Source organism: Pseudoliparis swirei, chromosome 10 (assembly GCF_029220125.1).
Source record: "Pseudoliparis swirei isolate HS2019 ecotype Mariana Trench chromosome 10, NWPU_hadal_v1, whole genome shotgun sequence".
Taxonomy (NCBI): Eukaryota; Metazoa; Chordata; class Actinopteri; order Perciformes; family Liparidae; genus Pseudoliparis; species Pseudoliparis swirei.
The window spans coordinates 14,906,439-14,919,218 of NC_079397.1; the positions used below are offsets into that span (position 1 = coordinate 14,906,439).

Consider the following 12,780-nt stretch of genomic DNA (forward strand, 5'->3'; position numbering starts at 1 on the left):
TGCTTGACCTTATGGGTTAGAGGGAGGAGGAAGCAACGGTTATCTTATGGAGACGAGTACAGTACATGGTCACATGAGTAGTTGTGGAAAGGATGGACTGCTCCATCGTAGAGACGAGTATAATACCCCATGCTCACGGGGGAAAACATTTGTGTCGAACCAAGCTATTTTATATTCATCAGGCGTATTGTTTGTTTTTTGTTTGTGTATTTTATTCAGTCAATCAAATCAAATACAATACAACATTATTCTATATATTATACAAAAGAGAAAGACTGAAAAGGTATACAGGACTGTCTCAGAAAATTAGAATATTGTGATAAAGTTCTTTATTTTCTGTAATGCAATTAAAAAAACAAAAATCAACTGAAATATTGCAAGCCTTTTATTCTTTTAATATTGCTGATTATGGCTTACAGCTTAAGAAAACTCTAAAATCCTATCTCATAAAATTTTAATATTTCCTCAGACCAAGTAAAAAAAAAGATTTATAACAGCTGAGTGTTTGTCAAGGCTCAGGAAACCCTTGCAGGTGTTTCGAGTTAATTAGACAATTCAAGTGATTTGTTTAATACCCTACTAGTATACTTTTTCATGATATTCTAATATTTAGAGATAGGATATTTGAGTTTTCTTAAGCTGTTAGCCATAATCAGCAATAAATCAGAATAAAAGGCTTGCAATATTTCAGTTGATTTGTAATGAATCCAGAATGCATGACATTTTTGTTTTTTTAATTGCATTACAGAAAATAAAGAACTTCATCACAATATTCTAATTTTCTGAGACAGTCCTGTAGGTCGAAGCAAAAAATGCCTATAAATTCCTATCCTAAATTAAAATCAAAATAAATCAGAAAATGTATATAAAATAAAGAAAAAAAATATATATATATATATATTTATATATATATATATATATACACACGCACATATACATACATACATACACACACATATATACACATACATATGCATCCACACATACACACATACATACTACCAGATACATCTTCCATATAAATACGTTTTTAATCACATTTATAACTCAAGAATTGTTTTATAAATAATTCCCTTGAAAACCAAAAAGGAGTTGACTTCTTACATCCATTTCATTTTGTAAAAAAGGCTTTGGCACAAAGTTGTGTCCATATAAATGTAACTGTAGCACATTATTATAGTGCATACAACTTGAATGGAAGACTATCGCCACTGGTGCAACATTTAGTGGATCATTTTTTTATATAAGTATTATCCTCGAGCGCTGCGCTAAATCGGGTTGTGGCTTTGCGTGTGCAGCTCTGCTATATTTGGAACATGTGACGCTCGGCAACTACAGTTAGTAGCTTAAGTGGATGGAGGAGTTTGCTCATTTTAATTCCTTTGGAATGTACTTTAATAGAATGCTTGACGTTGGCTCGGATTAATTTTTAACTTCCCAACTGGTTATTTAACCTGGATTCTGTCTTTGCCTCCATTTACTTCTCCTCCTTCTCTCTCTCCTTTCCCATCTTGTCGTCAGCATTCTGTTCAGCGTTCGCTCCACGCCTCTGTAATCCCTTGCTCTTTCTATTTCCCCACAACTCAAACTGTAGCTCTCCTCCCGTGTTACGTCACGCCTCCCATCCCTCGCTTCCTCTCTCTTCCTCCCTGTGCTAGCAGTCCAGCTAATTGCCTCCAAAGTTCACGCTGTCTCTGGGCTAATGCAATGTAAGGAGGGTCGGAGCCCCTTCATCAGCCCGGTGCTGGCATTTCATTAAGTCTTCTTGGGCGTTAGCTTGCAAGCAAGTGGGGTGTTTCGCTCCATCGGCTCCTCATTAGTAATTAATACACTGATGGGATTAGCTGCTGCATGAGGCGCGTGGCAAGTGGATGCCCTGGTGTTGCCAGTTGGAGAGGGCATGTGTGACTCCACCGCTGCCTGCGGTGTGGGAACGTATGTTCCAGAGTGATTCACACGTGTGTGTGTGTGTGTGGAAGTTGCGTATTAACATGGATGGCCAGTCGCGACAGTATCGCGCCGGCCTTATTACCTTCGCATTGAAAATGCGGACGGTAATGTTTTGATCGCCGTGTATTTGTTTGCGTGCGTGTTATTCGCATAAGTCAAAAAGTATTAAACTGAATCGCATGACATTTGGTGGGATGATTGGTTATTATCCGGGGACCATTTGATTCGATTTTGGGATCGATCGGGTCAAAGGTCAAGGTCATGAAAAGGTCAAAATCTTCTTTTTACCATAGCACGGTCCATTTTTAGCCAATTGGCATGCAACTAATGCCAAAATGTTCATAATTCAATACCCAATCTTGTGATATGTGAAGGTATGCGCTCTACCGAGTGCCCGTTCTCGTTGCACTTTAAATCCCATCAATTTTAAGTTGGAGTAATTAATTTCAGCTCTCTTTTCAACAAAATTGACTTTTTCCTTGTGGCAAGCTATTGCAACCTGTGAAAGAACCACCGCCCTTAATATGATGTATAGGACGCCTGGTTAAGTATTATTCTTTTTAATGGCTGTGCATTTGCATGGACGTTCGAGCGCGCCCAAATTACCGTCGGCGCTCGCATGGCTTTCCCGTGCACGATGGGGGGAGCTCTCCGCGGCGTTAATGACATCATTACGGTCGGGATGGATTCCATCTGCTCGGCTATTACTCCCGTCCCATTCTGGCCCGACCCACATGGCGCCTCACAATTCGACACACGCACAGGCTAAATGGCCCTGCTAAATTATGGAGTTATTAGATATGGGAGGCTATTTTAGAACACATGTATTCACACGGAGAGAGGAATAAAGAAGGGCGAGAGAGAAAGAGAGAGAAAATAGAAATGTGAGAGATGAGAGATGATGAAGCACGACGGGATTTTGAAAAATGAGAGCTAATGAAAAGCAACAGATGATGAAGTAGAGGAAGTTCACTTTCTCTGTCTGCCGACAGTTTCAACATGCTTGTCCTCGGCTATTGTTAGAAGTTGATAAGATTTTTATGAAGCGCGATAAGACGGTGATGGATTTCACCATGGATCATGTCGACAGGTCAGGGATGAGGTCACAAAGTTCTCACAGCGAGAAGGACCAGTGGCCTTTTTACATCTCAAAGTTTGGAGTTTCTTTTGTTTCTTCAGTATTGGCTTGGTGTCCAAATCTGATCTTCTAAAGATGTATCTCTGCTGAACGAGGGCATTTTTTATTTCATTTGACATCCAATCTGATTTTGAACTATAAAATAGTCTTGGAAGAAATCTGAAATTGAATGGCAAAATAATGCTTTTTATCCCCAATGTGGCCCAAGAACTGTTAAAAATAAAGAAATAAAAAGCAGTTGAGAGACAGATATTAAAATAGAATTTAAGTGACCCTGGATAGAGAGAGGTCACATAATTGGCTCATGAGCTTAAGCGAGCTCTACAAAGAGTGAACATAATCCGGTTAATGTGTGTAAATATGGGTATTTCTCTTTTTGTACCTATACCCCTAGAAGTAGACCGGCTGCACAAATGTCTTCCCGTTAAAAAAAAGGTCCACATGAATAAGTTGATGGGTGAACAGAGCAGGCGGGCTGAGCTTCTAGGATATGATCGTGTGGGAGCTTTAAAGTCATTAATAAGCCTCCATGCTACATTATGGAAGGTGTAATACCAGGAAGCTTATGAATGTGATGAATGAGGGACTAACATTAAAGTAGCCTCAGTGAATGGCTTTACAATGTTAAGTCAACTGATAATTGAGATTGAAGCTTTGTACTTTGTTATGATTGTGTTTTGAACTACCACATTATGTGTCAGTGGACCTATTACTTGTGGCTTTTATAATATTTCATTGGATCTACTGGACCGTGACCCAATCCTTTTTTACTTGAAAGCAAAGTGTTACCAACTTAGAGGTGCTTGTATTAATTTGTAGCCAAACTATTTGTATTATACTTTTCATTTATTTTGTGTCCCCTTTTAAATAGTTTGCAGAAAATAAAAGAAACAGACATACATCGATATAGATCTTTATATAAAGTTTGGGGTCACTTAGAAATGTCTTTATTTTTCAAAGAAAAGCACTGTTTTTTCAATAAAGATAACATTAATCAAAAATACACACAATACATTGTTAATGTGGTAAATGACTATTCCAGGTGGAAACGTCTGGTTTCTAATGAAATATCTCCAGAGGTGTATAGAGGCCCATTTCCATCAACTATCACTCCAGTGTTCTAATGGTACATTGTGTTTGCTAATCGCCTTAGAAGACTAATGTCTGATTAGAAAACCCGTGCAATTATGCTAGCACAGCTGAAAACAGTTATGCTGGTGATATAAGCTATACAACCCTTTGAGCTTGAAGTTTGTAGAACAAAATTAATACTTCAAATATTAATCATTATATCTAACCTTGTCAATGTCTTGACTACATTTTATATTCATTTGATAAATAAAAGTGTGATTTTTCATGGAAGACACAAAATTGTCTGGGTGACCACAAACTTTTGAACGGTAGTGTAGATCTATAGATCTATATCTTACAAAGAAGCACTAAGGATGCACTTAGATCGACCCCATGTGACCCAGCATCAATCTCCCGTCATGATTTCTGCTTCATGTCTTTCAGCCTTGTGCTCTGTTTGCCGTTTCAGGTTCTGCTCATGGAATATCTGGACGTGAAGAACAGCCGCAGTGCCACCGAGCCGTCGGCCCAGCTCTCTTACGCCAGCACTGGCAGTGAGTTTGCTGCCTTTTTTTCCAAGAAGAAACCACAGCGAGCCAAGCAGTCGCTCTTCAAGTAAGAATCCCATTCTTTGCTCACCGCCTTGTGCTTTACCCAACGCGTAAGATCAATTAATTCATAATAAATCATCCTGTACACATGAGAAGTCTTACATGGAAACTTTATTTTAGGCTACGAAAATGAGTTGTCCCGACTTTGCTGTATTCAACCTCTCGAGGCCATTGCTCATTGAAAATATATTTTTTTAGCTTCCTGTTACATTGTGTATTGAACCTTTTGTGTGTTTCGCAGGTTTGAATCTTCTTCCCATGCCATCAGCATGAGTGCCTACTTGAGAGAGCAGAGGCGAGAACTCTACAGCAAGAGTGGCGAATTACAAGGTGAGGACGGGGGGGGGGGGGGGGGAAAGAGGGATGAACGGAGAAATGGAGGGGAGGGAGAGAGTGAGTACCGGGTGTACTGAAGACTCCCGAACAGCTGGATCGGAGAAGTGTAGACGGATGGATGGAGAGATGAACGAAGGGGAAGTGAGATGAAGGAGCAGAAGGTGTGAAAAGTATTGACAGGAGAGTGAGAAAAATGGAAAGTAGGAGCCGACCGAGAAAAAGGGAATAAATTGGGGCAGCGTTTGAGGTGTGGGTTGGATAAAGCAGGAGAGAAAAGAGCAGCTGGAACACAGAGCAAAGGATGAAACAAGGGAGGTATGGAGGCTAGAGGTGTAGGGGTCGAGTAATAGGAGATCTAAGTGGGGAAAAAAGACCTTCGAGCTTCCTGAACATGCAGGAGAACGGTAAACGCAGACGGATAAATGAGTCGAGAGTTTTATGAAAAGATGTTTTCCTTTTTGAACGGCAGCAGGAGCGAGAGAGAGACTTGATGGAGGGATTTGGAGAGGCGGAACGAGAGCAGGAGGGAGCAGCGGGAAACAAAAGGTCCGGGCGGGGAAGGGCACGTTGCGGGTCTTCGGAAAAGAAAAGGAGGACGACAGGAAAACGTTGACGGAGGCGGAGAAGCAGGGCGACTTTGCAGAACACGCCCCGAACGAGAGGCCTTGAAAAGCTCTCTGGGCGACACGCCGCCCAGCCAGACCCTGGAGAGGCGGAGCGGCGCTCCAGCTGCTGCTTCTGCCTCGGCTCTCTCGGCTCTCTTTTCTCTGCCGGTGACCTTGAGGTTTCAATCAGCAGAGCCTGTCGGCGCTGTTCCTCTGCTACTATTCCTTCTTTCACACCCAGCTCCTCTTGGCATTGTTTGGATGAAATGGAAAAAGATGGGAGAATGACTGACACCGAAACTACGCCATAACGCACCGAAATCTGATCCTTTGACAATATCTGCAGAACTAATTATGACTATTTTAGGTTAACTACTTTGATAATGTTTTATTAATTAAGCTTATATTGTCACTGAGCTTAGAAATAAACAAAAACAACTCTAGAGGACATTTCAATGCAGATGGAGGTTCTGACGCTCCTACAGTAGCTAATCTGTAAATGTATGCAAAAGGTACCGCCTCCGTTCCCCCCGGCAACCCAAAGAACAGCGCTGATTAACTGTGGATAAAGGAAAACCCCCCCAATGCTCTTCAAATAACATCTCCCTCTCTCTCATTTTTTCTTCTTCCATCTGCCGGCGTCTCGGATGGAAGAGTGGTGAAAAAATATATATATATTTTTTGACTGGCTCATTGAACGCCTCGAAGCGTTTATAAGAAGATGAGATTTCTCTGGGCTTTCATTTCACCTGTCACAATGTGTAGCGCCGGCCACAAGCCCGGGCTGGGGCCTGAATGGCTGCGAAGAGATTGAAGAAGTGAGAAATCATTTAGAAAGTGGAATAAGTCGACTGTGATGGCGGGAGAGGACCGGGGGGATGGGGGGGGGGGGAGCGAGGGAGGATGGGGGAGGTTAAAAGTCATTGTTTTCATCAGGGTCCAGCGAAGAAGCCATTAGGAGATTTCTGAAGGAAGAAATTAGAAAAATATGTATTGAGAATGTGTGGAAAGGGACTTTCTTTTTCTCTCTTCAAATTAAACTTACTTTAGGGATGAGGGGGGAGAGAAAACGAGTTAGAAACGAGAGATTGAGTTGATGAGTTCTTCTGGCTGTGGGATTACACTCAACACTTAAAGCTTAGTCATGCGTGGCTCTTCCTCTCTTGCTTGGAGTTTCCTAAACTCTTTATTTTTTCTTTTTTCCCCGCAATGTTCTGCTTCAAGTCAACATAGTTATTAACTCGGACGCTCACCACCGTGGTCTCGGAAATAAGAGTTTGATTGCTGGTCGTAAAAGCATCTACGCACCATTGCCGAAGAAAGAAGGATGCACGAAATAGAAAAAGTTAACAGAAGCCTTTTTTTTTCTTTTTTTCGCTGCACTTCTGTGAATTACACGACATACTGATAAAAAAAATAAAAAAAATTCACGTTGGAGAGGTTCCCATATGTCAGGTTGTTCCTCTTATGTTCCGTTTCCCAGATCTTTAAGTCAGAATCAGAGCAGCAGTGGTCTGTATTGAACGTGGAATGGTTTTATAACCTCCCCACAGCCACATATCTGTAATGAGTTTGTAATTAATCTGTAATATCTGAAATATACATCTAGTGTTCAAAAGTTTGGGGTCATCCAGACAATTTCGTGTCTTCCATGAAAACTCACTTTTATTTATCAAATGAATTGAAAATTGAAACGAAAATATAGTCAAGACATTGACAAGGTTAGAAATAATGATTAATATTTGAAGTATTAATTTTGTTCTTCAAACTTCAAGCTCAAAGGAAGGCCAGTTGTATAGCTTATATCACCAGCATAACTGTTTTCAGCTGTGCTAACATAATTGCACAAGGGTTTTCTAATCAGACTTTAGTCTTCTAAGGCGATTAGCAAACACAATGTACCATGAGAACACTGGAGTGATAGTTGATGGAAATGGGCCTCTATACACCTCTGGAGATATTTCATTAGAAACCAGACGTTTCCACCTAGAATAGTCATTTACCACATTAACAATGTATAGTGTGTATTTTTGATTAATGTTATCTTTATTGAAAAAACAGTGCTTTTCTTTGAAAAATAAAGACATTTCTAAGTGACGCCAAACATTTTAACGGTAGTGTACGTCTCGTGTTGTTCGCCATATATCATGACACACGTGCACGGGCGGCTACACGGGCGCCAGTCGCAGGCCTCGCACACGCCGGCCGGCACACGGGGGACTTAATTGCTCGCCTTCTCCACCGGAGCACGTCTCCAACGCTTCAATTAATCCAACGCTTCATCTAAAGACTTTATTACGGCTCCATATGCGGCCACATCTGGGCCGTGTTCTGAACGTATGCAGCGAGACCGCCGGCTGCAGCGTGTATAAAGTGCTCGTCTCTCGCCGTCTGCGGCCACGTGCACGGAGGGTCTGCGCGTGTGTTTGTATCCTTGGCAAATCACTCCTCTAGAATCACAGAAGCCCATCCAGATTCAATCACGCGCCCTATGAATAAATTATGAAAATAACACTTTTCCAGCTGTAGACGCGTTACCGCGCCCCCGTATACCGCCACGCGTCTCGCGAACACGCCCCCTGCCCTTTTTGATTGCCTCGCTATCGCGCGTGTGGAGGCAGCGGATGACTCCGGTGGTCATTTAGAAGTTGAAGTGGGAATATTTCCCAATAAACAATGCACCACGCTGAGTGAGTAATGCATTTGCGGCCCTTTTTTATTATTATTTCTCTTTGTGTTGCAGACGTTCATTATGTTTCGTGCCCTGAAGCACAATTGAAGTAACCCCCCCCCCCCACCCCCTTCACGCTTGCCCTTGATATTTGCGTAAACCAACATACACACTTCTGACTCCCCCCCTTTCCCTACAGGCGTGTACACAAGACTCCCATTCACAACTCTCTCTCCCACCTCTGACCTCACTCGACTCCTAAGATGTATTCACAATCGTCTCGCTTCCAAATCCATTTCACACGTCCCCCTGCTTTTCTTTTGATATTCAAATAACCTCGTCTGGACGAGTCCCCGGGAAACAATATCGGTATAAACAGCTCTCTGCCCACACCTTTTACACCTACTCAGAGGGGGAGGAGGGTAGGACAGAGAGGTGGGGGGGAGGAAGAGGAGGAGTAGGAAGAAGAAGAAGAAGAAGAGTGGTGTTCCTTGTCAAGCTGATTTTGTACACCGATGAGGGGGGGGGGGGGAGAGAGGTGCAAATGGAAAACAATGTCTCATGGGAGACCTGGGTGGAGGTGACGGGGGGGGGGGGGTATCAGGGGTGGGGTTAGCCGATGTCGATTGCCACGTTTCGACTGAAGTGTCAACAGCCGCTTCCTGCCAAGGGGAGTTACACACTCTGGCCCGACTGAATGAAGCGGGGTTGTCTTGGTGGAACGCAGTGCGGTTGGAAAGGCTGTGACATTTCAGAATGATGATGAGGTTATTGGAGGTGGCATTTTAAAGAGACATCACTTCCCCTCCTCCGCTCAATTTTAAATACTCGCTTGAGTAAACTAGCCGATATTTTCAAGGTCTAACCTCGTGCTACGTCAAAGAAGCACTTTCAGATGAGTTTATTGTAAAATCTCTAACTCGCCATTGAAATGATTCTTTTTCCACTAATTAATTCTCTTCATCCGTTGCCAGAATTCAAGGATAATGGTTGTTCGCTCATCTTGTCGAGTGATCAATACTTGACTTCCACTGACCTTACACTTATGATTTACCATATTCATAACGGAGCCTCAGATGGACCTCAACTCTGTCGGTAAAGAAACCAATTATTATAGGATTATGACCCTGGAATGTCGAAGACGCCTGCTTTGCCATGTTGGATGCCCTGTATTTTTATTTCTTGCTTTTCAAAAACATAATTATTTGTCTATTTAGAGTAATATGGTTCACAAAGACGACATAACGTGTGGACAAGCACCACTTTTATCTCAAAATGTTCTCTTCCAAAACTGTTGAGCAGATCAAATTCAATATAATATTAAAAAGATCATTTTGTAATTACTAACAATTCACAACCTTGTTTTTTTGAAATTTCTGAAACGATATCCCAGTGTTCAAGGGAAGAGAATCTAGAAAAATACTTTGATTAAAAACAGGACAGAAATATGTTCTGGATCTCTAAGAAGATTCTGTTTTTCATCGCCTTGTCTTACAGAACAAGGTTAAAAAAATGACAACGTGTCTCTACGCACTGAATAGCCTCGGGTTGACAATTGTAGTTTTTAAAGCCGCCTTTTAATTGGCCATTATTCCCAGTACAACAGTACCCTTGAAGCTGAGTGATGAAGAAAAGCCATGTTGTCACATCAATGACTGATGAGGGCTTTCATCGTGGCCAGGCGTGTGTGTGTGTGTGTGGACAGACACTACATGACGCATGCATGCCAAGTTATGTCATATTCGACATGTCCGACATGCTGTAATTGACGGGTACGTTGTGGCGGAGTCTCCACCTGAGTTCTGCACCCTGCAGGAATGCCATTAGAATCTGACATGTCCCCCCCCCCCCCTCTTGCTCCGCTGCCAGACCTTTCAGGAATCGCTTTGTTCCAGCAGCGACACAACTGGGCGTGCAGATAAAAATGCAAGCTACCTCTGTTCCCTGACAGGCCATTACTGTGAAAAGCTTTTTATTTGTGTTCGGCCCGAAAGCAAATCCGGAGCCCTCTCTGAATATCGTGGGAAACGGGCATGCCCCCCCCCCCCCCACCACGGCAGAACGTCCCGGCTTTCACTATTTATTTAAAGCGCGTTCGCTCGGGCTCGCCGTGTTCAATTTGCTCGTACATCGACTCCAGCGAGGTGTCGATTGGTTAAAACATTAGCGATGCGATTTCCCCCCCCGCCCTCATCTTTCAAGATGCGCGCGCAGATGCGGATGCTGCGGTTCATCTGCGATCGCATTACAATAGCTCTGCTGCTGAAATTAGAGAGCGTGTGGGAAATGCCGTGCGAGTTGCCAGCATTTGACTCCAATTCGATTTGGGCTTTACTGGCACGAAAGGTTAAGAAAGTACACGAGAACCGTAATGTCGTTATCGACGCGCTTGCTGCCGTGCGTGTGCGCCTCTCCGAAAGCTACTCCGCGGAGTTTTCTCCAGAACCGGTGCTCGTACACAGCGGTTCGTAATTGTGGTTCTTCTGAACCCCAGATATGGCAAATATCTGCAAGCTATAAGGAAGCATATTGTCACACGATCTAAACGTAAACCTTTGAGGAGGAAACTCTTCCTTCTGAGATAAAAATAAATAACAAGAAAGCCTAAAGGTGCGTTCACACCAAAAGCGAAACTATTTTTTCGCGCGACCGAATCCCATGAAAAGTCAACGCGTGTGGCTGCGATAGACGCGATATTTAGAAGCGGAAGTCTTCCAGACGTAACAGTGACTTCATCGGTGAAAGTGACCGAGCTCAGTGAGCCTGCGGGTGATGTCATGTATAAATATATATATTATATTAATGTCATGAACCCAAACACGAGGGCGTTAGTGTGTGGGACGTCCTCAACAAGTATAAAGCAGAACTAGTGGTTAGTTATTCCGTGGTGGATGAAGGAAATGATAACGGAGTTAAGCCCCGCCCCTCGCGGAGCGTCTCGAGAACACGGTGAACGGTCGAGCGAGTGAACTCACGCGTTTTGGGCGACGCGAAAAATAGTTCCGCTTTTGGTGTGAACGCACCTTTAGTTAGTGCTGAGATGTTCACATGACATCAAGACGAGGAGCCTGGAGAGGTGACGAACCGACACGGGCGACATTTCATGCAGGAAGTTGAAGCGGGAAGGCTAGGAGTGACGGGAGGAGGAGAAGGTCGCGCTCGTTTACACGGTGCAGACATTTAATCAGAGAGGAAGAGCTCGGCGCGTCTTCCCGACCCCGAGGCTAATTTTATTCGGCATTAGCGGCGTCTTTATCGGCGGCGTTGACTGTCACCTCGGTGTTTACTTTTAATCTCAGACCTGCTGATTGCAGAAGATGGAGGGATGGACAAATAATAAGAAGGGAGCGAGGGGCGGAAGGAAGGAAGAAGGGCACGTGGGACACACGGCTGTGGAGGAACTGGCACAGGAGCAGCTCCACCAGCCAGACGAATACACACCCACCTCTTGCTCTCCCAGCATGCAACAGGTTCTTGCGGCAGCAGAAAAAGGTGTGTGCAACGGGCCGCCGGATTCCCTGCTGGGTTCCAATCAGAGATGAAACGGCACGAGTGTTTCTCGGTCTTTATCCACTCTCACACACGGACTCGAACACGCCGACGTCGTCCTTCTTTGTTCCGGTTTGACCGGTTCGTGAGCCCCCGTGGCTCAAGAGTGTTTTTTAACCCTTCGTGATTAGAGGGAGTGGGGCGATGCTGGTTTTCCTCAAAATACGATAGAATTATAAAGGGCAGCCCGAAATTTCAGATTAAAAAAAAAACATGCTTTCCCCCCCCCCCCCCCCAACGTTGCTACTACTCGCCAACTTATTGATCCTGAAGTGTCATCGCTGAAGTTTGAGAGAGGAACGGCGTACGTGACTTGAAAAGTTATTTCTGAGGTGCGTTATTGTCTTCCCACCGCTGGCAGATGTGCATTCATTAAACTTAAGACCACGGAGACACATTGTGTGCCACAGCGAGGCTTTTAAATAAGTAATCCAACTCGATTTACACCTGAATTTATTCATACCGTTATTTATTTATCGCGTTTATTCTCGGCGAAGGAACGGCTTTGATCTCCCGGTTGGTGGTGCAGCAGATACCATCCCATCAAATTAATTTTAATAATAGAAGCCTCTCATTAAGACCTAATCGGACATGAAGACTGTCTGAGTGGAATGGGATGCCTGGAATTGACCAGGGAGTTATACATTATTGACACGGAAATCGTTCTTATTAGATCGGCAGGTTTCATCTCGGGGAATATGCGGCCGACTGCCAGTCTGATTCTTTTACACGCACACACACACACACACACACACACACACACACACACTTAAATGTATCCCAACTGTGCACGAAGGATACATTTGGGCATTGATCATTCACAAACTCATTTTCATTGCGTAACGGTTA

General features: G+C 43.6%; 1 protein-coding gene across 1 annotated transcript in view; it reads left to right on the forward strand.

Moving 5' to 3' along the window:
• The window catches only part of exoc4 (exocyst complex component 4), a 111,012-nt gene that overhangs the window by 25,728 nt on the left and 72,504 nt on the right, over positions 1-12,780 (forward strand). Inside the window, exons 9-10 of the mRNA XM_056424727.1 lie at positions 4,629-4,774; positions 5,012-5,100. Of these exons, the coding sequence (XP_056280702.1) occupies positions 4,629-4,774; positions 5,012-5,100 (235 nt within the window). The remainder of the gene's footprint in view (positions 1-4,628; positions 4,775-5,011; positions 5,101-12,780) is intronic.